At 40.8% G+C, this 24527-nt stretch overlaps 1 protein-coding gene and 1 non-coding gene across 4 annotated transcripts in view; one reads left to right on the top strand and one right to left on the bottom strand.

Annotated features, from left to right (window-relative positions):
• The window catches only part of CYP39A1 (cytochrome P450 family 39 subfamily A member 1), an 81692-nt gene that overhangs the window by 36069 nt on the left and 21096 nt on the right, over positions 1-24527 (top strand). For 2 of the 3 annotated variants that reach the window (NM_001101027.2, XM_084965796.1), the window contains 3 exon segments: positions 17912-18045; positions 22829-22924; positions 23779-23867. In NM_001101027.2, the coding sequence (NP_001094497.2) occupies positions 17912-18045; positions 22829-22924; positions 23779-23867 (319 nt within the window). 3 annotated transcript variants of the gene reach the window in all.
• Positions 2557-2659, bottom strand: LOC146401570 (U6 spliceosomal RNA). The gene has a single exon (XR_014811698.1). It is a non-coding gene; the product is annotated as a U6 spliceosomal RNA (small nuclear RNA).

Below are 24527 nucleotides of genomic sequence, written 5' to 3'. Positions count from 1 at the left end.
GATGACTGAAAATACTTTATTTGGATTTTAAATTTTATTGTGACTGCTTCTATTGAACCAAAGAGTAAGGGGGCTTGGCCAATGTGAATACTGAAGCCATATTGTCTCTGAGCCTTGTGTGTGAATCAGCAGATGCTAGGTCATACTTCATAGAAACGGTGAGCGTTAGAATCACTGAGTACCAACCATGCTAACAAGTTAGATTCTGGAGCTACACTAATGGATGTAAGAGAAGATGACCTGCCTTTGTGGAGTTTACGTCTGCAATGCTAACAGAAGCGTGCACACCTGCATGTGTACAAGTGACAGAAGAAAGGTGTCCTTGATCATCACATACTCTCCTGTATCTTCTCATCATCTGCCTCCTGACATATGCGTCTCCAAATTCCTGGCCTTCAGGAAATAAAAAGGCAGTGATGGGGATGGTTGGGGTAATGTGGGGAGTCTATCTGACCCAAAGGCCACAACAGAAGTGTTAACATTCATCAGAGTTTCTGCTGTGCTTGAATCTTGAACTCTTGAACAAAGTCCTAATGGAGAAAGACAAAACCTTTTCTCTTCTTCTGTATTATTCATTTTTAGAACCTATTGCTCTCTGACAGAAAAATTCTCCTTTGAATAGGAGTACCGGTGTACTAGCAGTACTACCTCAATGCTTTCAGTTTATAAGACTCTTGTAGCAATGAAATCAGTCTATAATATATCAAATGTGTCTGCCACGCTCATTCAGAAGCAGTTCAGATCAATTCATGCATAAGATGTAGCAGCTTAAGAATTTAAATATTGTGAGAGGATGCCACAGATATTTGGAGGTTGATATCATGGAAGATTTCCTGTGCTCATACAAAGGATCCTGTCAGAGAAGGAACATTGAAGTGCAGGAAGTAAGACTCTGACTCAGTATGGCAGTTCTCCCATTCTTATGCTCTTTTCTATTACAAAATTACCTTTTCCTTCTTTGGAGATGTCTTTAGTGAATTTCCAACTCTGCATCTCTCCAGCCTCAACACTCATCACTAGAGCCCATCCCAGACACCTTGCCCAACTTTCTTATAAAATAAGTATAAGAGTTCCCATTGTGGCTCAGCGGGTTATGAAACCGACTAGTATACATGAGGACACAGGTTCTATCCCTGGCCCCACTCAGTGAGTTAAGGATCTGGCATTGCCACAGCCTGTGGTATAGGTGGCAGACACAGCTTGGATCCTGCATTTCTGTAGCTGTGGTATAGGCTGGCAGCTGCAGCTCCAATTTGACCCCTAGCCTGGGAAGTTCCACATGCCACAGGTGTGGCCCTAAAAAGCAGAAAAATAAAACTAAATAAAATAAGTGTTAGGGTAAAAGCTGCTATTGAATATTTGGTCCTTTGTGTCTGCTTTCTTTCACTTAGCATAATGCTATGTTTTATATCATGATGTTTTACGTTAATTGATTTTCAGATGTTGAACCACCCTTGCATTCCTGAGCTAAGTCTTTCGTCATGGTGTATAATCTGTATAAAACATGATTTTTTTTTTAAAAAAAAGACAAACTAATGCCATTTGCAGCAACATGAATGGAGCTTAGAGACTCTCATACGAAGTGAAATAAGCCAGAAAGGAAAAGACATATACCATATGATGTCACTTACTTGTGGAATCTAAAATATGGAACAGATGATCCTATCTAAAAAGAACAAACAAACAGAAAACAGAAACAGAGCATGGCCAAGAAGAGCAGACTTAGGGTTCCCAGGGTGGGGAGGGTGGGCATTTTGGGGGTTTCGGGGATGCAAACTGTTACATCTGGAATGTATGGACAATGGGATCCTACTGTACAGCACAAGGAAATGTGTGTGATTGGGTCACTTTATTGTACAACAGAACTTGATGAAACATGGTAAATCAACTATATTTTGATAATGAATAAATTTATTTAACACACACAAAATTTGTACTGTGGATTTTAGATTGTAATTACTCTCTTAAAGAACATGATTTTTATATATGTTGGTGGATTCTGTTTAGTACTTTCTTGAGAAATTTTGCATCTATATCGATAAGACATATTGATCTATAGTTTTCTTTCTTATGATATCTTTGGTTTTGCTCTCAGAATAATTTTGGCTTTATAGAATGACTTCAGAAGTAGTCCCTCCTCTTTTATTTTTTGGAAGAGTTACTGAAGGATTGATGTTAATTCTTCTGCAGCTATATGGTAGAATTCACCAGTGAAGTGATCTGGTCCAGAAGTTTTCTTTTGGAGAAGTTTTTGATTAATTTAATCTCTCCACTTGTTATAGGTCTGTCCAGATTATCTACTTCTTTATTTTTAAAATTGAGATGTAATTGACATATAACATTGTATTAGTTTGGGGTGTGAAACATAATGATTTGATATATTTATATGTTATGAAATGGTTGCTTCGACATATTTAGTTAACATCCGTAGCCACACACAATTACAATTTTTTTCTTGTGATGAGAACTTTTAAAATCTACTATCTTACCAATTTTCAAATGTTTATTAATATGGTATTGTAAACTATAGTCACCATACTATATATTACATCACCAGAAAGTTAGGAATGCTTCACAAATTTTAGTGTCATCCTTGTGCAGAGGCCATGCTAATCTTCTCTGTATCTTTGCGGTTTTAGTGTATGTGCTGCTGAAGCACATATTATTTCTTCTTGAGTCAGTTTTGTGGTTTGTATCTTTTTAAGCATTCATCCATTTCATGTAGGTTATTTAACTTGTTGGCATACAATTGTTCAAGTTTCCCCATAACCTTTATTTGTCATCTCACTAGGAAAACATCTCCCTTATTCTTTTTCTTTCTTCTTTTTTGTCTTTTTAGAGCCACACCTGCAGCACATGGAAATTCCCAGGCTAGGGGTTGAATCAGAGCTACAGCTGCCAGCCTACGCCACAGCCACAGCAACACCAGATCTGAGGCATGTCTGTGACCTACACCACAGCTCAGGGCAATGCCAGATCCTTAACCCACTGAGTGAGGCCAGGGATCGAACCCGCATCCTCATGAATACTAGTTGGGTTTGTTACCACTGAGCCACAAAGAGAACTCCTCCCTCATTCTTGATTTTAGTAATTTATACCCTCTTTCTTTTTTTATTGGTCGGTGTAGCTAAAGATTGTCAGTTTTGTTTTCAAACAGCTAACTGTTGGTGGTGTTGTTTTATTTTTATTTTTATATTTCATTTTCCATTCTCAATCATTTATTTCTGTTTGAATCCTTATTATTTATCATGTCTATGTCCTTATTGATATTTTCTTTTTAGTTCTTTAGACATGATTTCTTTAATTCTTGGAATATTTAAAATATTTAAAGTCTTTTATTAGTTAGTCCAATATCAGAGTTTCTTCACGGATAGTTTCTACTGATTGCTTTTCCCTTGTGTGGTCTGTATATTCTTGTTGCATGTCTTATTTCATATTGTTTGTTGCATGTCTCACATTTTTTGTTAAAAATTGGACATTTTAAATGATATAATGTGATTTTGGAAAGCAGATTCTCCTCTCTCCTCAGGGTTTGTTATTATTGCTGCTTGTTGTTCTTGTTTGTTTATTTACATAAGTAAACTCCAAAAATATTTGGTGGTGATAGATGCTGTGTGAAAAAGAAAGTGGAGCAGAGTGTGGAGGACCAGGAGTGGGGGCAGGTGGTAGCATTAAATAGCTGGATCAGGGAGTTCCTATCGTGGCACAGTGGTTAACGAATCCGACCAGGAACCATGAGGTTGCAGGTTCAATCCCTGGCCTTGCTCAGTGGGTTAAGGATCCGGCGTTGCCATGAGCTGTGGTGTAGGTCGCAGACGCGGCTCGGATCCCATGTTGCTGTGGCTCTGGTACAGGCCGATGGCTACAGCTCCGATTCGACCCCTAGCCTGGGAACTTCCATATGCTGTGGGAGCAGCCCTAGAAAAGGCAAAAAGACAAAAAAAAAAAAAAAAAAAAAAAAAAAAAAGTTGGATCAGGAGTTCACGTCGTGGCTCAGGGGTTAACAAATACGATTATGAACCATGAGGTTGTGGGTTCAATCCCTGTCCTCGCTCAGTGGGTTAGGGATTTGGCGTTGCTGTAAGCTGTGGTGTAGGTCGCAAATGTGGCTTGGATCTGGCATTGCTGTGGCTGTGGCGTAGGCTGGCAGTCGTAGCTCTAATTGGATCCCTAGCTTGGGAACCTCCATATGCCGAGGGTGCAGTCCTAGAAAAAGACAAGAAGACAAAAAAGAAAAAACGTTGGATCAGAGTTGGACTTCCTGGTAAGGTGAGATTTGAGCAAGGACCTGAAAATAGTTTGGAGTTAGAAGCTGGTGTTACAGGAACAGCTATTCCAAGTTAAGGGCCTCCATTATTATCACAGAATTCTCCCAGGCATTATTAACATTTGGATCTTATTTAGACCCTGTCTTCAAATAATTTTCTTTTCTGATTCAGGACTCACACTGTGAGTATCTGCCCACCAGCCAAAGGTCATCCTGTCTTAAACACAAATAAAAATGCATTTGAATTTTATAACTGGTTGCATTTGGCCCTTTCCACCTACTCATTTTAATTTAGAGTAGAATCCACCACAAACTTGTTTGGTTTTTTGGTTGGGGGGGGGTTGTTGTTTTTTGTTGTATTTTGGTGGTCATTCACTTTTACCGCACGTTCATTTATTTAAGGGGAAAATTAGTAAATTTTTTCTGTTAATTTACAAGGAATCAGGTTAGCTAACAGAAACACACCTGCATAGAAATGATTCCTGTCTTATATAAAATCATGATTTGAGGGAGTTACCATTGTGGCTCAGTGGAAACAAATCTGATTAGTATGCATGAGGATGCAGGTTCGATCCCTGACCTCGCTTAGTGGGTTAAGGATCTGGTGTGGATCTGGTGTGGTGTAGGCTGTGGTGTAGGCCGGCAGCTGTAGCTCTGATTCGACCCCTAGCCTGGGAACCTCCATATGCTGTGGGTGTGGCTCTAAAAAGACAAAAAAAAAAAAAAAAATCATGATTTGAAGACCATAAAAGGCACATTACAAAATTTTCCTTGGATAAGAGTCAGATTTGATTCACGACTTTCAGTCCTGTCACGAATTGTGTGACTTTAGATAAAAGAGAGGGTTGACTCAGATTGCACCAATACCTGTTCTTGATATCAGTTTGTTCTGATTTAGCAGCAGTCCCGCCAGGGGACAGACCAGCCCTGTCGGGTGACCAGATGCTATTTATTACCCAATGACACTGACTCAATGGCTACACTCACCAGGGACTGGTGAGAAAGGATTTCGTCTCTGCTCAGAATTATAAACAAGGCTTAAAAACTAGCAGAGTGGTAGATGAGGCTGTGCTCCTATAGTGATGTTCTAGGCAAATTCCATGTTGTTGACATTATTTTAATTAGTTCCAAAGTTTGACTTCATTGCATCTAAACATTTTCTTTCTTACTTTCTTTTTTTTTCTTTGTTCAAATTTCCCTGTAAGCATTTTCACTTATTCTTGAAATCTTCTCTCTGGTCACCTCTTCCCCATATTATAACACGTATTCAGCTTTTATATGCTTGGATGTGCTCTCGTATTGTCTGTCCTGTAACAGCCTTCTTGGAGGACTCCATCCTGGCATATCAAAGACCTGGGTCCCCTCAGGTAACTGAGGCTCACTCTCCTCACCCTCTGCAGCCTGCCAGGGCTCAGGGGCTGATAGCCAAAGTTGTTCTGTGATAGAGTCTTGGCACTTTATGCTGCACGTTGACCAAGATACTGAAAAGAGAGATCAAGTAGCAGAGCCAAGGCCACTCCAATGGAGTTATGAATGGAGAAAAGTTATTTTATGAAAAAAAATTCTCAGGAGTTCCCTGGTGGCTTAGCAGTTAAAGGGCCTGGCATTGTCATTGCTTTGGCTCAGGTCACTGCTGAGGTATGAGTTCAGTATCTGGCCTGGGAACTTCTTCATGTCACCAGCAGGAAAAAAAAATTAAAAATTCTCTCCACTACCACTGCTTGCCAGACAATATGAACCTACTATGGAGATTTTGGAGGTTCTAGCATGTCATAGAGGAAATTTCTTCCATAGCCTGATTTTCCTTTGCTAGCCCAACTTTTAAAAATCCCCCAATATGGAGTTCCCGTCGTGGCGCAGTGGTTAGCAAATCCAACTAGGAACCATGAGGTTGCGGGTTCGGTCCCTGCCCTTGTTCAGTGGGTTAACGATCCGGCGTTGCCGTGAGCTGTGGTGTAGGTTGCAGACACGGCTCGGATCCTGAGTTGCTATGGCTCTGGCGTAGGCTGGTGGCTACAGCTCCGATTCGACCCCTAGCCTGGGAACCTCCATATGCCGTGGGAGCGGCCCAAAGAAATAGCAAAAAGACAAAAAAAAAAAAAAAATCCCCCAATAAACCCAGAAAACATTAAATTATGCCAGAGCTTTCCACAAACTATGTCATTCATCAACCTGGGAGAACATATGAAGATTACCTAAGAATTTTCTGTAAATGCTGCCATGTTCATCAGAAACCTACTCCAAAGATATAATTTTCTTTTCTTTTTTTGTCTTTTCTAGGGCCACACCCATGGCATATAGAGTTTCCCAGGCTAGGGGTCTAATCAGAGCTGTAGTCGCCAGCCTATGCCACAGCTCACACTGGATCCCCAACCCACTGAGCAAGGCCAGGGATCAAACCCTCAACCTCATGGTTCCTAGTCGGATTCGTTAACCTCTGAGCTACAATGGGAACTCCATAATTTTATTTTCTTTTTTCCCCTTGACCTTAAAAACAAAGATGGTGTCATTTTGGAACTCACAACTTGTTACTTTCCAGTCCACTAATCCAGGCACTAGGACCAGGATGAAACTTGCCTGTATGGCATCTGGCCTATGAGAGATTTCCCGGGAGGCTACATTTCCTCCACCAATTTCTGCCTTTTTAATACCTTGTGACACTCTAATTTAGGAGAGTTCGTGTATAGTTATTCTCTCCTCATCCACTGCCTAGCAGGTAGAAAGAGAAACCTGAGGGCTATAGATTATTGACAAGCCTGTAGATAGGTCCTGCTTTGGCTCTTCTTCCCCCCCCCAACCCCCCGTTCTTTAGGGCAGCACCCACAGCATATCCAAGTTCCCAGGCTAGGGGTCGAATCGGAGCTACAGCTACTGGCCTACACCACAGCCACAGCAGCATGGGATCCAAGCCGCTTCTGCGACCTACACCACAGCTCACGGCAATGCCGGATCCTTAACCCACTGAGCGAGACCAGGGATCAAACCCATATCCTCATGGATCCTAGTCAGGTTCGTTAACCACTGAGCCACAACGGGAACTCCCGGCACTTCTCATTTTATTAAGTCTTTCCCTATCTCACCCTAGTGTAGCACTGTTCATCTGCTTTGTTTATCCCTTACATTTTTCCTTTAGACAGGGCTCTTTTTTTCTGAATGTTCCACTGGAGAATTATTCAGGCATTTGGATAGTCTCTTTTCCTCTTTAGAAAATAATGAGATAGGAATTCCCTCTGTGACACAGTGGAAACAAATCCAACTAGTATCCATGACGATGTGGGTTCGATCCCTGGCCTCGCTCAGTGGATTAAGGATCTGGCGTTGGCGTGAGCTGTGGTGTAGATCACAGATGCAGCTTGGATCCCACGTTGCTGCGGCTGTGGTGTAGGCTGGCAGCTGTAGCTGCAATTTGACCCCTAGCCTGGGAACTTCCATATGCCATGGGTGTGGCCCTAAAAAGCAAAAAAAAAAAAAAAAAAAAAAAAAAAAAAGAGATAAAGATGTTCAAGCCAGGTATTCATCTCTCCAGAGAACACTACCCAAAAATTTAGAATCATTATGCAGAGTTTATAAAGAAAGGATATTTCTACATCAAAATTGATTTTACCTTCTATCCTGTACCCATGGTTGTCTCGTTTCATCAATATCTCTATCTCATATTTATTATAAATTGGACTGTGTCTTTTATTCCTTGAAAAAAAATTATAATGAGGAAGCAGGCTTCATTTTATATTTCAATAAATAAGACATTGATAACCTCTCTCTAATATATGAAGGAAATATTTCTGAAACTATCATGAGCTATTATTTTTTCAGGAGAGAGGGTTATTTGGTTGACTTGATGTAGTGGCACTAAAGTTTTCTTTAAATGATAGAATGGGATTTGTTATGTTTTTATATGTGCTCATATGGATGGAAGAAAGGGTGGGGAGGGTTCATCTTTTGACTCTTTACTCCTTATCTTCCATCCGTCTCAATAAGCTGTTCTGAGAGCTACCGCAGTCCTTGGTGTCTTTCTCAATTCACTGTTATCCCTGCCTCTCATTTCTGGTCTGTAGTTATGAACATCAGACCAAAGTCACGGATCAGAGTCTACCTCCAAAAGGTTATTGTTTGCAATTTCTCAGGAGATGTCAAGCAGAGTTATGAACCCCAGAGGAGGACTCTAACCCCTTCTGCCCACTGCATCTTGGTGTCTGAGTTGCCAGGGAAAACACGATGCCGTCAAGCACTGGATGGAGCAGAGCTGTACTCACATGGAGAAGAAATAGAGCAAGGTCCACTTCGGGGGGGGGGGGTCGGTCCCCCATGGCCCCGTGGCTGATGCAGGGAAATTGGCCTCTGTGCACCCCTCTATACCACAGTGGAAGGAACCCTGTCCTCTCCCCTTGGAGTGCAGGTGTAATGGTGGGTTAGGAAAGCACTATATTCTGCACACTCTTTAAGCAGAGAAAATTGAAGAACTCACTGCTCTGCCACACAAGGGGATAAGCCTGGCACAGGCTGTGTGGGCTCTTTGTCTCTTGGTGAGGAAGTGTTCCAGGCCCAAGGCCCACTCTTTTGCAGCTGAGTTGGGGGACTGTGAGCATGAGACTCCCTTTCCCAACAATGAGAATATGTGTCTTTGACAATAAAAATTTATCCTAAATCCCTCAGATGCCAAAACGCCCTGTCTGCCCAGAATTGGAAGTTCAGAAATGACTGAGGGGTTTAGAAGAAGACGGGGGCTAGAGGCAGAGAATTAAAGGAGATGTCACCTGCCAGGCTTTAGCTACAATCCCTAAAGCCCTAGTGCCCATATTCGCTGTCCATGGACAATCTCTAGGCTTATTCTTTGCTTTTCCCAGTCTGTATCCACTGCGAACACCTTAAGCTGTTTTTAAACCTTCCTTTCCATTTTACATCTGTCCTTCCTATTCGTTTAACTGATATTTCTCTTCCATAAAGACATTGGCTTGGGGCAGGACCTACATGGAAGAACTATCGCATTTTAAAAATATGTACATTTTAAAAACACAAAGAAAAATACATATTATGTCCCTGTATGGGAAAGCTTAATATCATGAAAATGCCAATCCTTTTCAAATTAATATATATTTAATTCATTATAAGAGAATTCCAGTGGTTTGGGGGGGGGGGCAGTTAACTAAATGACTTACACATCTCTTGAAGAATCTATGCTTAGAAATCAAGATTATTAAAAATGTAACCTAGTTAGGCCATATTTGCCCTACCAAATATTAAAACTTATTATAAAGCTGCTATAAAAGAGAACACAACTGGCACAGGAAAAATAATTGATCATCATGGTTCTTATTTGCTAATCTTTTACCCCAAAAAAGCAAATTCAGAATCTTTTCTTTCAAAGCTAAAAAAATTTCAGGAAAAAAGTCATTTTCTAAACTATCAACATTCTCCAGGAATTCTAGAAACCTGCAGTCATTTGGGAGACTATAAAGAATTTATAGTGAACAGCAGAGAACTAAAAGGCATGTAACTCCATAGCCTAGCATTTACTTCATGTTTCTCTATGCTCATCTTATTTCTCTTGATTTTTTAAAATAAACTGAACTTATGTCTTGATCACAGAATTTTGTCTCACAGAACACATACACTAGTGGACATGCATAGTCATAAAGGAAGTTAGTATTTTGTAAGGAATGAAACTCAAAGAACACATCTTTTTTTCTCTATTAAAAGAATATTTAGGGGAGTTCCCTTCATGGCTCAGTGGTTAACAAACCTGACTAGGATCCATGAGGATGCAGGTTCTATCCCTCGCCACACTCAGTGGGTTAAGGATCTGGCATTGCGTGAGCTGTGGTGTAGGTCGCAGACGCAGCTCTGATCCCACATTGCTGTGGCTATGGTGTAACCAGGAGCTGCAGCACCAATTTGACCCCTAGCCTGGGAACTTTCATGTGCCTCAGGTGTGGCCCTAAAAAGAAAAGAAAAAAAAAATATTTAGGGGTTCCAGATCAACATGGTAGAGTAGGAAGATCCTGAGCTCACCTCATGGACACACCAAAACTACAACTACATTTGGAGCGATTATCTCTCTAAGAGTGACTTGAAGACTAGAAGAACAGATTTTCTACACCTAAGGACATAAAGAGAATGCCATGGATAGATAGATGCCATGGATGGATAAAGAGAATGCCATGGATTAATAGAATGCTATGGATGGATAGGAGGTGTCAAGATGGATAGGAGGCATAAAGATGCAGTCTAGACAGAACGCACTCTCCCAGCGTGGTGACTCATAAGCTGGAGACATATCACAGCTATGGAGGTGCCCCCTGTAGAGTGACAGGTCTAAGCCCTGTGTTGGGATTTGCATAGGAAGGATGGGACTTCATAACATCTGTCTTTGAAGACAAGTGGGATTTACATTTGGTTGAGTTTGAGGGCTGAGGGATTAGCAATCTATACTGATTGGGTAGTAGAAATCACCCAATCAGTACAACAAAAAGAATAAAAACCAATGTGGATAGTTTAAGAGATATCTGGGACAACTACAAGCATACCAACATTTACATTAAAGGATTCCTAGAGGAGAAGAGAGAGAAAGGGACAGAAAACCTATTTGAAGAAATAATGGCTTAAAATTTCCCTAACCTGGTAAAGGAAACAGTTAAGTCCAGGAAGCACAGTGTGTCCCAAACAAGATGAACCAAAGACACCACACCAAACCACACTATAATGAAAATGTCAAAAGTTGAAAATAAAGAGAGGATCTTAAAAGTTTCACTGCATTTCTTTTTACATTTAAAAGAAGAACATTTGCAGAAAGGGGTTTATTATTGTCCCCGTTTGGGAGACAAGTCACCAAACAAATCTTCATCTCACAAAAATTCCCAGAAATCTGTAACCAGTACATTCTCCTTGCCTACAAATAACTGTTATAGGGTCTTTGGACATAGAAATATATTATAATTAATATTATCTTCTTCAGGACACTTTATCCATTCCTACTCTTTCTGAGATGTTCTAATCTTTTCTAGTGTAAATAGGTTTCTTCTAAGAAGAAAACAGCAGTTTTGTAAATATATGAAAATATTCCTGGAATAAAGTAGAGGTATAATTTTTAAAAATTAAGTATTTGAACATTACTTATTAAAATTTCTTCAATTCCTGAAATGAAGAAAATGACGTAAGATACTTCTTTTGTATTCCTCGTGAATGCTGTAAGCTATTTACTGTTTCTCTTTGGCTTTATCTCTGTTTTCTAAAAACTCATTCTTTTTTCAGGAGCTTATCTCGAGGTCTCTGAGAAAATATGCCAGAAGACTAGTTTCCTACTGTTATTCTCTGTCAGCAACTGATGCTATTGCTTCATTGCTTTTCAGTAGCAGTCATAGAAATATTGGATTTGTTTCAAAGCTGTTACATAACTTCCCCCAAAGAACAGTATAAAGTAAACACTTTTATATTATTTGATATTACTTTTAGAGAGATTATTATCAAATTTGGGGAGCAAATTTCATGACCACATTTTGGTAGGAAGTATTGCTTAAGGTTATTTCATCAGTCTTTATTTTTCAACCTTCATCTCTTATATTTTTCATCCCAGTTCATTCTCCTTCATGTGGACTCTTGACCTTTTGCACACACCTTAATTTTAAATGTTTTAAACAAGCTGTTCCATGAATATGAAAAGACAACCCCTGTGAAGGAAAACAACCTCACAACCCAGAACAGCAAACAAAACTGAGAATCCCTGCTTTCAAAAGTAAAGAAAGAGGTTGTGCAACGCGGGAGGATGCCCCCTTTAATTTCAGTGGAGTTTATTCTTTGCTTCTCTTCACCTTGCTGTGGGTCCCTTGTAGATACACGCCTGTCTTTCACTTGTGGAAAGACAGTATTCCACCCCAACTTCTGGTTCAGTTTTCTCAGAATTATGTCTCAAAAGATCTGAATGACTCAGCAAATGCCTATCGTTCTCCCTTTTTTGTCGAAACATGAGTTATTTTCCCCAAATTATTAATTACCTTTTGATGTAATGTTACTTCAGGACTATTTTTATCATTTATGAATTTATTTATTAAATAAATGTGGTGTGTGTGTGTGTGTGTGTGTGTGTGTAAGGGGAGGGTGCTTAAAAGTCAGAGGATCCATCTCTCAAAGAAGGACCTATTTTATTTATGTATTTATTTTTATTTTTATTTTTATATTTTTTGTCTTTTTGTCTTTTTAGGGCCACACCCACAGCATATGGAGGTTCCCAGGCAAGGGGTCTAATCAGAGCTGTAGCTGCTGGCCTACACCACAGCCACAGCAATGCAGTATCTGAGCCGCATCTGTGAACTACACCACAGTTCACGGCAACGCCGGTTCCTTAACCCACTGAGCAAGGCCAGGGATTGAACCCGCAACCTCATGGTTCCTAGTTGGATTCATTTCCCTTTTTTTTGAGTCCAAGAAATCATATCTTTATAATTAACTTGGGAATTTGAGTCACTTTTCTCTCCGCCTGGACGAGTGCTACTCATCCTTCCAGGCTTAGCTGAAACCCCATTCCTGGGCAAGAGAGGATGAACACCATTGATGCTCACATCCTCTCTTATGAAATTTACAGTTATTTATATCCGGATAGTATTTTGTGTCTTTGTGTCCAATCTCCTAGAAGACAGTGGCTCTTTTCTTTCTCATTTGTTTCTCCTCTTAGGGGAGGTGATGAAAAGGGTAAGGGCTTTCAGGTAGACACACATAGGTGCAAAGGCTGCTCTGACACCTTCAAGCTTCACCTTGGACATGTGAGTGCTTGATAGCTGGCAGATAGTGATGAGGAATAAATGAAGTGGTCCCAAGTATTGGTGACCTTAGATGGTCAGTAGGTTGATATTATTCTCTTTCTGTCTCTTTCAGCACCTGTGCTTGGCCTAGCATGTAGCAGGTATGAAGCAAATTTATATTGAGTGAGCACATCGTTGAATAGAATTTTAATCTACTCTACATCCTTAACAAATGTAATTTATAGTTATCATGTTCTAATGTGCTTGTCATCATGCCTGCAGCATCCCAAAACAATGTATAATATTTTAGAAACATTCTTTGCTATTTCTGAGCTCAAGAACCATCCTGTCTTTTATTTCGTTTCAAACATCCCATGATTTGGTCTGACTTCTATTACACCTATGCCAAGAGTTAAACAGATGGTTTCTGAATTTTACCCCAAATCACCCACAGCGTCTTCCCTGGCTGCCTTGTATACTGGTCCTGGTCTCCATTAGGCCTTAGCCCTTTTGATGTTACATTGGCATTCTTCCAAGTGGAGCCTTCTAATTTTAGAGTCAAAACACTGGAAGAACAAACCACAGATGTGCATTGAAATATGCACAGTATGAGTACAGAGCCATTTCTAAGAGTTATAATAAGAAAGGTCTTTAACCTAAAGATGTTTGAAAACAGCATCTTTCCCTTTCTTTTTCTTTGTCTCATCTGAGAATACTACCTTATTTTTCTTATATCACTTGACTTGAGAAACTAAAAATATTTTATCAAAACATTTATTTTCCAAGTGTAGCCTACATCTCTCCTACATTTATAGGTCCTAAGATATTTTAAGTATTATTTTTCAACTCAGAACAAGCTTTTGTTTCTTAATTATATAATACAAAACTCTGTTGTTTTGCACTTTATAATTAATTAGTCTCATAAGAGTACTTCATCAAAAAAACTTTTCTCCAAAAGAACGTCATATACTTCACCATGAAGAGTCCAAATTTTTTCAAGGCCAGAATTTTGCTTGTCTCATAATACATAGGTCACTTTGGAAGCACACAGATCTGGTTTTGAACACAATTTCCTTGATCAAGTAAAAAAATATTTATTTTCTGTATCTTAGAGCTGCAGTAAAATACAAAAAATAAATAAGTAGGGTGATTGTTTGGTAGACTTGTCTAATGCAAATGCTCTAAGCAGATTTTTAAAGAGAAAAAAACTTTTTAAAATTTAGATTTATAATCTGAATTGTAGATTACTGCTTATTTATTTGCAATGTCCATTCGGCAAAGGCCCCCACTTGCTGGAGCCTATCTGGTTTCCAAGATAAGGGAGAAATTGGTCTGAACCCCCTCCCAGAGTTCTCAGAATCCTTGGAGGGAAAGCTGGGGGAGGTGGCCGGAAGTGGAAGGCCTCTCGGTTTTTCTTGACTTCCGGTCTCTCATTTCCTGAAACCTCCTCTTCCCCTGCCTTTCCCCTTTTGCACCTCTTGCCTCTTTTCTGTATTGCATTGCCTCCTGGACATCACGTTGATCTTTGTTTTCTCTAGGGTTAATTTAAGGATATGTGTTAGCTGACTTTATTCGAATATTAAAAATATAAGACAAGGAAAGGAAAATTACACTGTAGCTGGAAGCAACTTAAAATTGAGTATGTGACACACAGTTGAATTTTCTATTCTTAAAAAACCATCTGCCGTTGTGCCCATGGTGAGGTTTCCTTAGGCTTCCTTAGGTTGCCGGTCACCGGCCATGCAGCTGGGTGCCCTCTCCTCTCGCAGCCCTCCAGCCAGTCTGGTCTTACTTTCCTTGAGTCCCCAGCAGTCCCGGTTCCCTTTTGCTTCATCCGCAGGGCCATGGGGCCTGCTCTTTGTCTCACCGCAGACAGGCAGGGTTTCCACCATAGGGCTTCATCTTCTAACACAGGCCATTAGGCAGTGGTCTTTTTCAACATTTCTTTCTCTTCTTTCTTTTTCTTTCTTTCTTCCTTCCTTTCTTTCTTTCTTTCTTTCTTTCTTTCTTTCTTTCTTTCTTTCTTTCTCTCTCTCTCTCTCTCTCTCTCTTTCTACTCAAGTATATGCTAAAAGAATTTCAGATCCTGACCTACACATTTTTAGGTCAGTACTCTAAAATTCGTTATCCTGGGGAATTCCCATTGTGGCGCATCGGAAATGAATCTGACTAGGAACCGAGAGGTTGCCGGTTCAATCCCTGGCCTTGCTCAGTGGGTTGGGGATCCGGTGTTGCTGTGAGCGATGGTGTAGGTGGAAGACTCGTGGCTTGGATCTGGCGTTGCCGTGGCTATGGTGAGGCTGGCAGCTGTAGCTCTGATTAGACCCCTAGCCTGGGAACCTCCATGTGTAACGGGTATGGCCCTAAAAAGACAAAAGCCCCCCCAAAAAATTTTTTTTAATTAAAAATAAAATAAAATTCGTTATCCTGGAAGTTCCTGTTGTGGCTCAGTGGTAACAAACCTGACTAGTATCCATGAGGACATGGGTTTGATCCCTGGCCTTGCTCAGTGGATTAAGGATCCGGCATTGCCATGAGCTATGGTGTAGGTCACAGATGCGGCTTAGATCCCGTGTTGTTGTGGCTGTGGTGTAGGCCGTTGGCTACAGCTCTGATTCAACCCCTAGCTCAGGGGTAATAAACCCGACTATTATCCATGAGGACTTGGGTTCTGTCCCTGGCCTTGTGCAATGAGTTAAGATTGCAGACAAGACTGGGATCCCACGTTGCTATGGCCGTGGCATAGGCTGGCAGCTGCACCTCTGATTTGACCCCTAGCCTAGGAACTTCCATATGCCACCAGTGCAGCCCTAAAAAGCAAAAAAAATAAATAAAATTTGACCATGTTGTTGACTTTTATGAAGCAGATACTGTCAAAACTAAGTTGAGGAGTTCCCGTCGTGGGGCAGTGGTTAACGAATCCGACTAGGAACCATGAGGTTGCGGGTTCGGTCCCTGGCCTTGCTCAGTGGGTTAACGATCCGGCGTTGCCGTGAGCTGTGGTGTAGGTTGCAGACACGGCTCAGATCCCGCGTTGCTGTGGCTCTGGCGTAGGCCAGTGGCTGCAGCTCCGATTCAACCCCTAGCCTGGGAACCTCCATATGCCGCGGGAGCGGCCCAAGAAATAGCAACAACAACAACAACAAAAAAAAAAGACAAAAAGACAAAAAAAACTAAGTTGAAAGCCAAGTTGTCTAAAGTAATTTTTTTTTTTTATTTTTTTTTTGTCTTTTAGGGGTGCACACACGGCATATGGAGGTTCCCAGGCTAGGGGTCCCATCGGAGCTATAGCCTCTGGCCTACACCACAGCCACAGCAACATCAGATCCAAGCCGCATCTGTGACCCACACTACAGCTCACGGCAATGCCGGATCCTTAACCCACTGAGTGAGGTCAGGGATTGAACCCGCAACCTCATGGTTCCTAGTTGGATTCGTTAACCACTGAGCCACGAGGGAACTCCTAAAGTAATTTTATAAGTGTAAACACTGTACTTAAGATACCATTAATTAAACTATTTTGATTGATGGCCATGATCATACATTGATCATACAGTCTCAATCCTCTTTCAGGTGCCTTCAATCTAAGTATTATCTAAAGTATACAACTTATAGTAGGAACGTTTGATGCAGCCATGTGTAAGGAGCTCAAAAGAAGCAGAAACAATCCCTGTTTGCGCAAGCAGAAACAACCCAACTAGGAACCATGAGGTGGCAGGTTCAATCTCTGGCCTCGCTCAGTGGGTTAAGGGTCTGGCATTGCCATGAGCTGTGCTATAGGTTGCAGATGCGGCTCATATCTGGCATGGCTGTGTCTGTGGTGAAGGCCAGCAGCTGTAGCTCCATTTAGACCCCTAGCTTGGGAACTTCCATATGCCGAGGGTGCAGCCCTAAAAAGACAAAAAAAAAAAAAAAAAAAAAAAAAAAAACAAAAAGCAAAACTAAAAATTAATTAGCAGAAAAGAGAAGTAAGCCAGATAGCTTCTCAGACCTTTTACTTTGTACTTTAAAAATTTTTTTATTTTATTGACGTGTAGTTGATTTACAATGTTGTGTTAGTTTTGAGTGTACAGTAAAGTGATTCAATTATGTGTATATACATACATTCATTCTTTTTCAGATTCTTTTCCCGTATGGGTTATTATGGACTATTGAGTAGAGTTCCCTGTGCTATAAACAGGTCCTTGTTGGTTATCTCTTTTATGTATAGTAGTATGTCTATGTTAATCCCAAACTCCTAATGAATCCCTAGCCCCTTACTTTGTATTTTTGATGCCAATCTTTTAAGACTTAAGTGGAATGAGAACTTGACCAAGAAAGAAGGAAATGAGTAAAACTTGAACACCTTTCTGACAGGAGCTACCTTAGTCATTTGATGGCCACAGGACTATGAGAACCAAGGTTGGACACTAGTCCATCACATTAATCAACATTGGTTTAGTTTTGTTTTTTTGGGAGGGGGTAGTTTTGTTTGTTTGTTTGTTTTTGCTTTTTAAGGCTGTACCCGCAGCACAGGGAAGTTCCCATGCTAGGGGTCAAATCAGAGCTACAGCTGCCAGCCTAAGCCACAGCCACAGCAATGCAGGATCCACGCCACATCTTCAACCTATACCACAGCTCCGGGCAACACCAGATCCCCAACCCACTGAGTGAGGCCAGGAATTGAACCCACATCCTTATGGATACTAGTCAGTTTCGTTTCTGCTGCACCACAATGGGAACTCCTGGTTTAGTTTTTTATGCCATACATTTTATCTTGGTAAGAGAAAAAGGATAAAAAGAGACAACAAATGACTAAATTTGGTATGCAAAAGTAATAGTAGTATTAATACTTGATGCCAGAGCCAGTATTTAACCTATGTTGATGAACTTATGTAAAACCTTTTTTTTTTTTTTTTAATTCTCTCTGCAGGTAAAGATAAGATTGAAGTGTCTGAGGATAACTTGAAGAAACTCCCTCTAATTCAGTGGTGTATTTTGGAAACCATTCGTTTACGGGCCCCTGGTGTCATTACTAGAAAAGTGCTGAAGCCAGTTAAAATTTTGGTGAGCTCTGGTTTTGTTTCGAAATAATGAACCTTCTAGGAAAAAAATTAAAAAGAAGATATTTCTCCCATTTATTATTAGATAATTTCTTAAGTTCCATTAAGTACTAAATGACCTGGAACAGGTTACTAATATGAGTTGGGTAGCAGTGTTTTATTAAGAGAGCTGTTTATCTTTTATAATCGTTTTGGCTATGTGATTCTGTATCAGAATTACTAGAATCCTATTTCAATCAAGCAGATGAGTTCAATCGTCTTTCCTCTGTTGAATCCCCCCCGCCGCCCGTGAGTAGTCCTGAGCTGGAATAGGTTGAGGAATTGAGGGTGTGAGGGAAGTCCTTTAGGATAACAGGACGACAGTTCAGGCCACAAATCACAGATCTAGGAACAGAGAGCAGAAATGCCGTGGATAATAGCAACTGGTGTTAAGAGTTAGTGACTGAGTGAGGGAAAGTGGGCAAAGTAGGAGAACAGTGTCAAGTGCCCTTGAAAATTGTGTGCACATGGCAGACTTTCAATTCAATATTTGGTGAGTCAATCAGGCAGAACGAAATTTTTTTAGGATGACTGGCTTGGGGCCTGGATTATCCAGATAGATTGCACTTAGCCTTCCATTCTCATTAGCATTGTTTAAATCCACAGCTTGAGAGTGCTTGGTTTTAAATCAAGGAAATTTTAGGAACTTCTGTTGTGGCTCAGCGGAAACGAACCCGACTAGGATCCATGAAGACCCAGGTTTGTTCCCTGGCCTTGCTCAGTGGGTTACGGACTTGGTGTTACCATGAGCTGCACTGTAGGTTACAGACTTAGCTCAGATTCCCACATTGCAGTGGCTGTGGTGGCGGCTGGCGGCTGCAGCTCCAATTTGACCCCTAGCCTGGGAACTTCCAGATGCTGCAGGTGTGGCCCTAAAAAGCAAAAAAAAAAAAAAAAGAAGAAGAAGAAGAAGAAGAAAGAAAAAGAAAAGAAGTTCCCCTCGTGGCTCAGCAGAAATGAATTTGACTAGTATCCATGAAGATGCGGGTTCCATCCCTGACCTTGTTCAGTGGGTTGAGGATCCACCACTGCCATGAGCTGTAGTGTAGGTCGCAGACAGGGCTCAGATCTGGCGTTTCTATGGCTGCAGTGCAGGCTGGCAGCTGTAGCTCTGATTCAGCCCCTAGCCTGGGAACCTCCATATCCCGCAGGTACGGCCTTAAAGAAACAAAGAAGAAAAGAAAGAAAGAAAATTTTACAGTAGTAGAATACAAAAGAGATAGAAAATCCAGGAAACATACTTAGTTGGGACTCCTGGAAGACCCTAAACCACCTTTGAAAGCCACTATTGTGGGGAGAAGACAGTTGCTTGTGTTTAGCATTAATCAGTGAAACCACAAAGCAGATGAACAGAATAGACCATATTAAAATTTAACATGCCTTATTTTTTAAGTACCACCTATGTTAAATGTAAGCCGAAAATTAAACATAAATTTCAATGTAAGTACAATGCAAGGGTAAATAATTTTAATATTTAATGAATTGGCAGATGAATAAATAAAGCCCTGGTATTACAAATATTAATGAGGCTAGGACATGAACACAAAAGTGTTATGGAAGAAAATAACATGGAAAATGCTCAACAAAGACATAAAGAGCAATCAGAAAGAGCCTGTTTTAAGTGTTAGATTAGCAGATGAGGGTGATAAAATTGATACTCTCATATATTGTAGTTAACCATTGAGTGACATGCATTGACAGCCTTAAAAATATCCATGTCCTCGGAGTTCCCATCGTGGCGCATCAGAAACGAATCTGATTAGAAACCATGAGGTTGCGGGTTCGATCCCTGGCCTCACTCGGTTAAGGATCCGGCGTTGCTGTGGCTGTGGTGTAGGCTGGCGGCTACAGCTCCAATTGGACCCCTAGCCTGGAAACCTCCATGTGCTATGGGTGCGGCCCTGAAAAGACAAGACAAAAACCAACCAAACAAACAAACAGTAACAACAACAACAAAACTAAACCACTGTTATTAGGTAAAAGTACGAGAGAGAAGTCTAGCCAATTAATGGCTCTATTTAGTTGTCAGCATTCTGGTTGTTTTCTTTCCTAGCTTTTTCTATTTTTCTGAATGTTCCAAAATTTCTAGAGAGCCGTTTTTATCACATGGAAGAGTATACTTTTAATTTTTAAGGTAACTAACACCAACCAAGCTCCTGGCCAAGAGGAGTGTGCTTTGGAACTTCTCTGATAGATGCTTTGCCTTTACAAGACTCCTTTGTTGTTGTTGTTGTTGTTTTGCTTTTTAGGGCCGAACCTGCAGCATGTGGAAGTTCCCAGGCTAGGGGTCAAATCAGAGATACAGCTGCCAGCCTACACCACAGCCACAGCAACACGGGATCCCAGCCTAATCCTTGACCTACACCACAGTTCACAGCAACACTAGATCTCACTGAGCAAGGCCAGGGATTGAACCCAAAACCTCAGGGATTTGTTTTCTCTGAGCCACAACGGGAACTCCCAAAACTCCTCAGATTCTGCATTACTGGTGGCTGTGGTGTAGGCCAACGGCTGCCACTCCTCTTTGACCCCTAGCCTGGGAGCCTCCCTATGCCGCAGGTGCGGCCCTAAAAAGACAAAGAAAGAAAGAAGGAAGGAAGGAAGGACAGAAAGAAAAAGAAAAAAAAGAAAGGAAAGAAAGAAAGAGAGAGAGAGAGAGAGAGAAAAGAAAAGAAAAGAAATGGAATCAGACAGATCTCTTTCCACTTTAAAAATGGTAAATGGATGGACCTAGAAGGTATCATACTAAGTGAAGTAAGTCAGAAAGAGAAAGATAAATACCATGTTATCATTTATATGTGGAATCTGAAATATGACAAATCAACACATCTCCGAAACAGAAACAGACTCACAGATACCGAGAACAGACTTCTGCTTGCCAAGAAGGAGGGGGCATAGGGAAGAGAAGGATTGGGAGTTTGGAATTAGCAGATGCAAACTATTCTACATAGAATGGATAAACAAGGCTCTACTGTAGAGCACAGAGAACCATATTCAATATCCTGTGATAAAACATCATGGAAAAGAATATGAAAAAATATATAAATGTACCTGCTGTACAGCAGGTATTAATACAAGATTGTAAATCAACCATACTTAAATAAAATTTTAAAAAATGTTAAGTGGTCACAAGCAAAAGCCTCTATCTCTCCCCGTTTCAACCTGACTCCCTCCAGCAGTCCTGGTACTGAAATTACCAAACAAAAGTAACACTCAGCTGCCATCAGAGCCAATAGGAGTTCTCTTGGGTTAAAAAAGGATGACCCCTTGCCATACCTCACTCCCTGCTCCCATAAAAAGACATGTTTTCAAATCTAAGGTGCTAATAAACTTAAAATAAGTGTTTTGCGCATATCTTGAGGACACTTCGAAATTGTACGGGATTAAACAGATGTGGTTTCTGATGATTGGTGATGGGAGTTACTAATAAAACGTCTTTACCTCAGTAGAGTGAGGCTCTCTAGCCATCTCACACCGTGCGAGAACTCTTTGTCCAGTGGTTCCTGAACAGGGTGATGTGACGGTGATTTCGTGAAGTGGTTTTTTGTGCTTGGTGTAGTTTATGTATCATGAAGACCTGTTATAATGTGAAAGGAGAAGGATCATGTCGCCTCTGCTGCTTGAGGAAACATACTCTTTATCATCAGTTTCTTTTTTTTTCTTTTTTCTTTTTCGCTTTTTAGGGCCACACCTGTGGCATATGGAAGTTCCCCAGCTAGGGGTCACATCGGAATTGCACCTGCCGGGTCTACACCACAGCCACAGCAACTCAGGATCCTTAACTCACTGAGCGAGGCCAGGGATTGAACCCACATCCTCATGGACACTAGTCAATTTCGTGACCCGCTGCGTCACATCAGGAACTCCCTGTTTATCATCAGTTTCACAGCCACCAAGACCTCAGACATGAAACCCACCCAATAAATGCATAGCACTTGCTTTGCCCTGTCTTCCTAACCAGTTGTCTTCAGCTTCTTTCTGCCCCAACAGCTGCTGCCAGAGTCAAACAAACAAACAAACAAACAAACAGAGAATCTACTGCCGCTGCCCTGATGCTATTATCAGCATCCCCAAGGATGGAGCACCCACTGACCGTGTCCTCAGTGCCATTGTGGCCAGCGTCCTGTCCCAGAATTAGAGTTTTCTATTCCAGAACCTAGGAATCCACTGTGGTTTCTATCATCAAGAGCATTTATTGCAAACCCCAATATCGAACATCAAAAGCTGTATTAGAGGGGGCTTCTTCCAATTTCTAAGATTTTCACATTTATCTTATATTTTTCCCCTGTATAAATGAAGCTATATGTATCTGTAACTAGTCATCAGACTTAGAAATCAAGGAAGAGTTCCCTGGTGGCTCAGTGGGTTAAGGATCCAGCACTGCTGTGAATCTGGTTTACTGCTGTGGAGAGGATTTGATCCCTGGCCCAGGAACTTTCACATGCTATGGGCACAGCGCCCCCCCACCCAAAAAAAATACACACACACACATACACATATATAAAATATATATGTATATATATATACACATACACATTTATATATATAATTAGAAATCAGTTGTTGCCTGTGTTGGAAAACAGAAATGAGCCATCTAAGAAAGTGCTAGATTTCCTCTCCATTAATTATTCCCTGTGTATATCTTCTCTGTATTATAGTGTAGCATTATTTTTAATGATCCAAACTCTCTTTAAAGCAGATTTCAAAAAAAAAAAAAAAATGACTTGGAACCTGTTTTTCTATCATAGAATTACACCGTTCCTTCTGGCGACTTGTTGATGTTGTCTCCGTTTTGGCTACATAGAAATCCAAAGTATTTTCCTGAACCTGACCTGTTCAAGCCTGTAAGTTATCTCTTTCAATATACTTTGTTCTTGGATTTCCTCTTTATGCCAAGAGTATGAGTTCATAAATTAACTGGGGCTCTATCATTAAGCAGCCGTATTTCCCCGGAAACTAAGGCTACAAAGCACAGGTTAGGTTTGTAATATAGATGATATAACATATACAGATCAGATAAAAAAGTTTTTGGAATAAGCCCTGCCAACTTTAAAATAAATTTGTATCTGAAACCAGCTGGGCATGTTAAAGTAAATATGCTTGGTTCCGATAGAAGATGTATTTCATGTGCTTCAGGCAATTGCTTGCATGATTGGTTTGCAAGGAGTACAGAAAATTAAAATGAAGTAAATTAAAACTGTGTTCTGCTCTTTCTTAGAATTAGGGAGTTACAGAACTAAACAGAACCTTAAGAGGTCATTTTGTCCATTCTCTGCTTTTAGGTAAAACTCTCAAAAATGGCATCCAGATGTATTCATTCCACAGACGGCATTCTCCAGTAGGGAGGCCTGTCAGTGTCTCATTGCCACATTTATTACCAAGGGCAATTTTATGATGGCGCCTGAGGCCTTATTATAAATATTCTTCCTCTTCTGAGGTCAGTTCTCTGGTTGATTTACATTATCATTTGCATTTACCACTTCGCAAAATACTTTCTAAGTCTTTGTATTTATTAGTTCGTGTTCCAAAAACATAATCATGACTGGTATTAATAACAGGTTGGAAAAAATGACCCACAACTCTGCAACTTTATATGCAAGGATTAGCTGTACAAGGTCATTTTTAGCCTAGAGAAATAAAGTTGAGCTTATTTATATAAGAGTGATTTGGGGAAAAAAAAAATGCTTTCTTCCCACAGGAACGTTGGAAAAAGGCAAATTTAGAGAAGCATGCTTTCTTGGACTGGTTCATGGCATTTGGGACCGGGAAGTACCAGTGTCCTGGAAGGTCAGTGAGACAGCTGGGCCACATTTATCCAGAGTCTGCAAAAAGACGAGAGCTCAGAGGGGGAAAGCTTTGGCTTAACCCCTCTTTTTTCTATTATCAAAACCACAGGGACATCTGGGAGGCCCACATTCTGTTTGGTTGGGCTGTCGTATTGTGAGATGCTCTGTGGGAATGTAGCTTCTGACAGGGGACCTCTTGGGAATAAAATATCACAGTGGCTGCTGCCAGATGAAGGCGGGTTTGTGTTGCAAATGCTCAGCTTTCATCGCAGGATAATTTGAAGTGGTTTGTGTTCTACCTCTTTTTTAAAGATAAAGATAGCGGTATAATATATCCTTCACGACAACCGTTATCATGGACATTTGCTGGGGTTACAGAACAGCTTTAACTTGGAGCATCACAGCAGCTTCCCAGGCGGTTTTTGTTTATTGAATTAGTTTGGTTCCATAAAAATGGGCCTTTGATACCTTTTAGAGTTAAGTTTAACCTGGAGCCCAGGACTCCCTCGGCGTCATGCCCTGTTCTAGTGCAAGTGATTGATGATTTATTTCAGAAGAAACTTGTTTGACCATCTCACCTGAGCCAGGCCCTCTGCTAAGTATGAGAAATAGAGCACGGAGAAAGAGAGACATGGTCCTGGACCACATGAAACGTACAACC

The sequence above is a fragment of the Sus scrofa genome, chromosome 7 (genome assembly GCF_054392235.1).
Source record: "Sus scrofa isolate SSC_HxYL_T2T_F1_AM1 chromosome 7, Sscrofa_HxYL_maternal_Yorkshire_Landrace_v2.0, whole genome shotgun sequence".
NCBI lineage: Eukaryota > Metazoa > Chordata > Mammalia > Artiodactyla > Suidae > Sus > Sus scrofa.
Note: the sequence above shows the minus strand (reverse complement) of the source record. Positions and strands in the feature narration are given on the sequence as shown.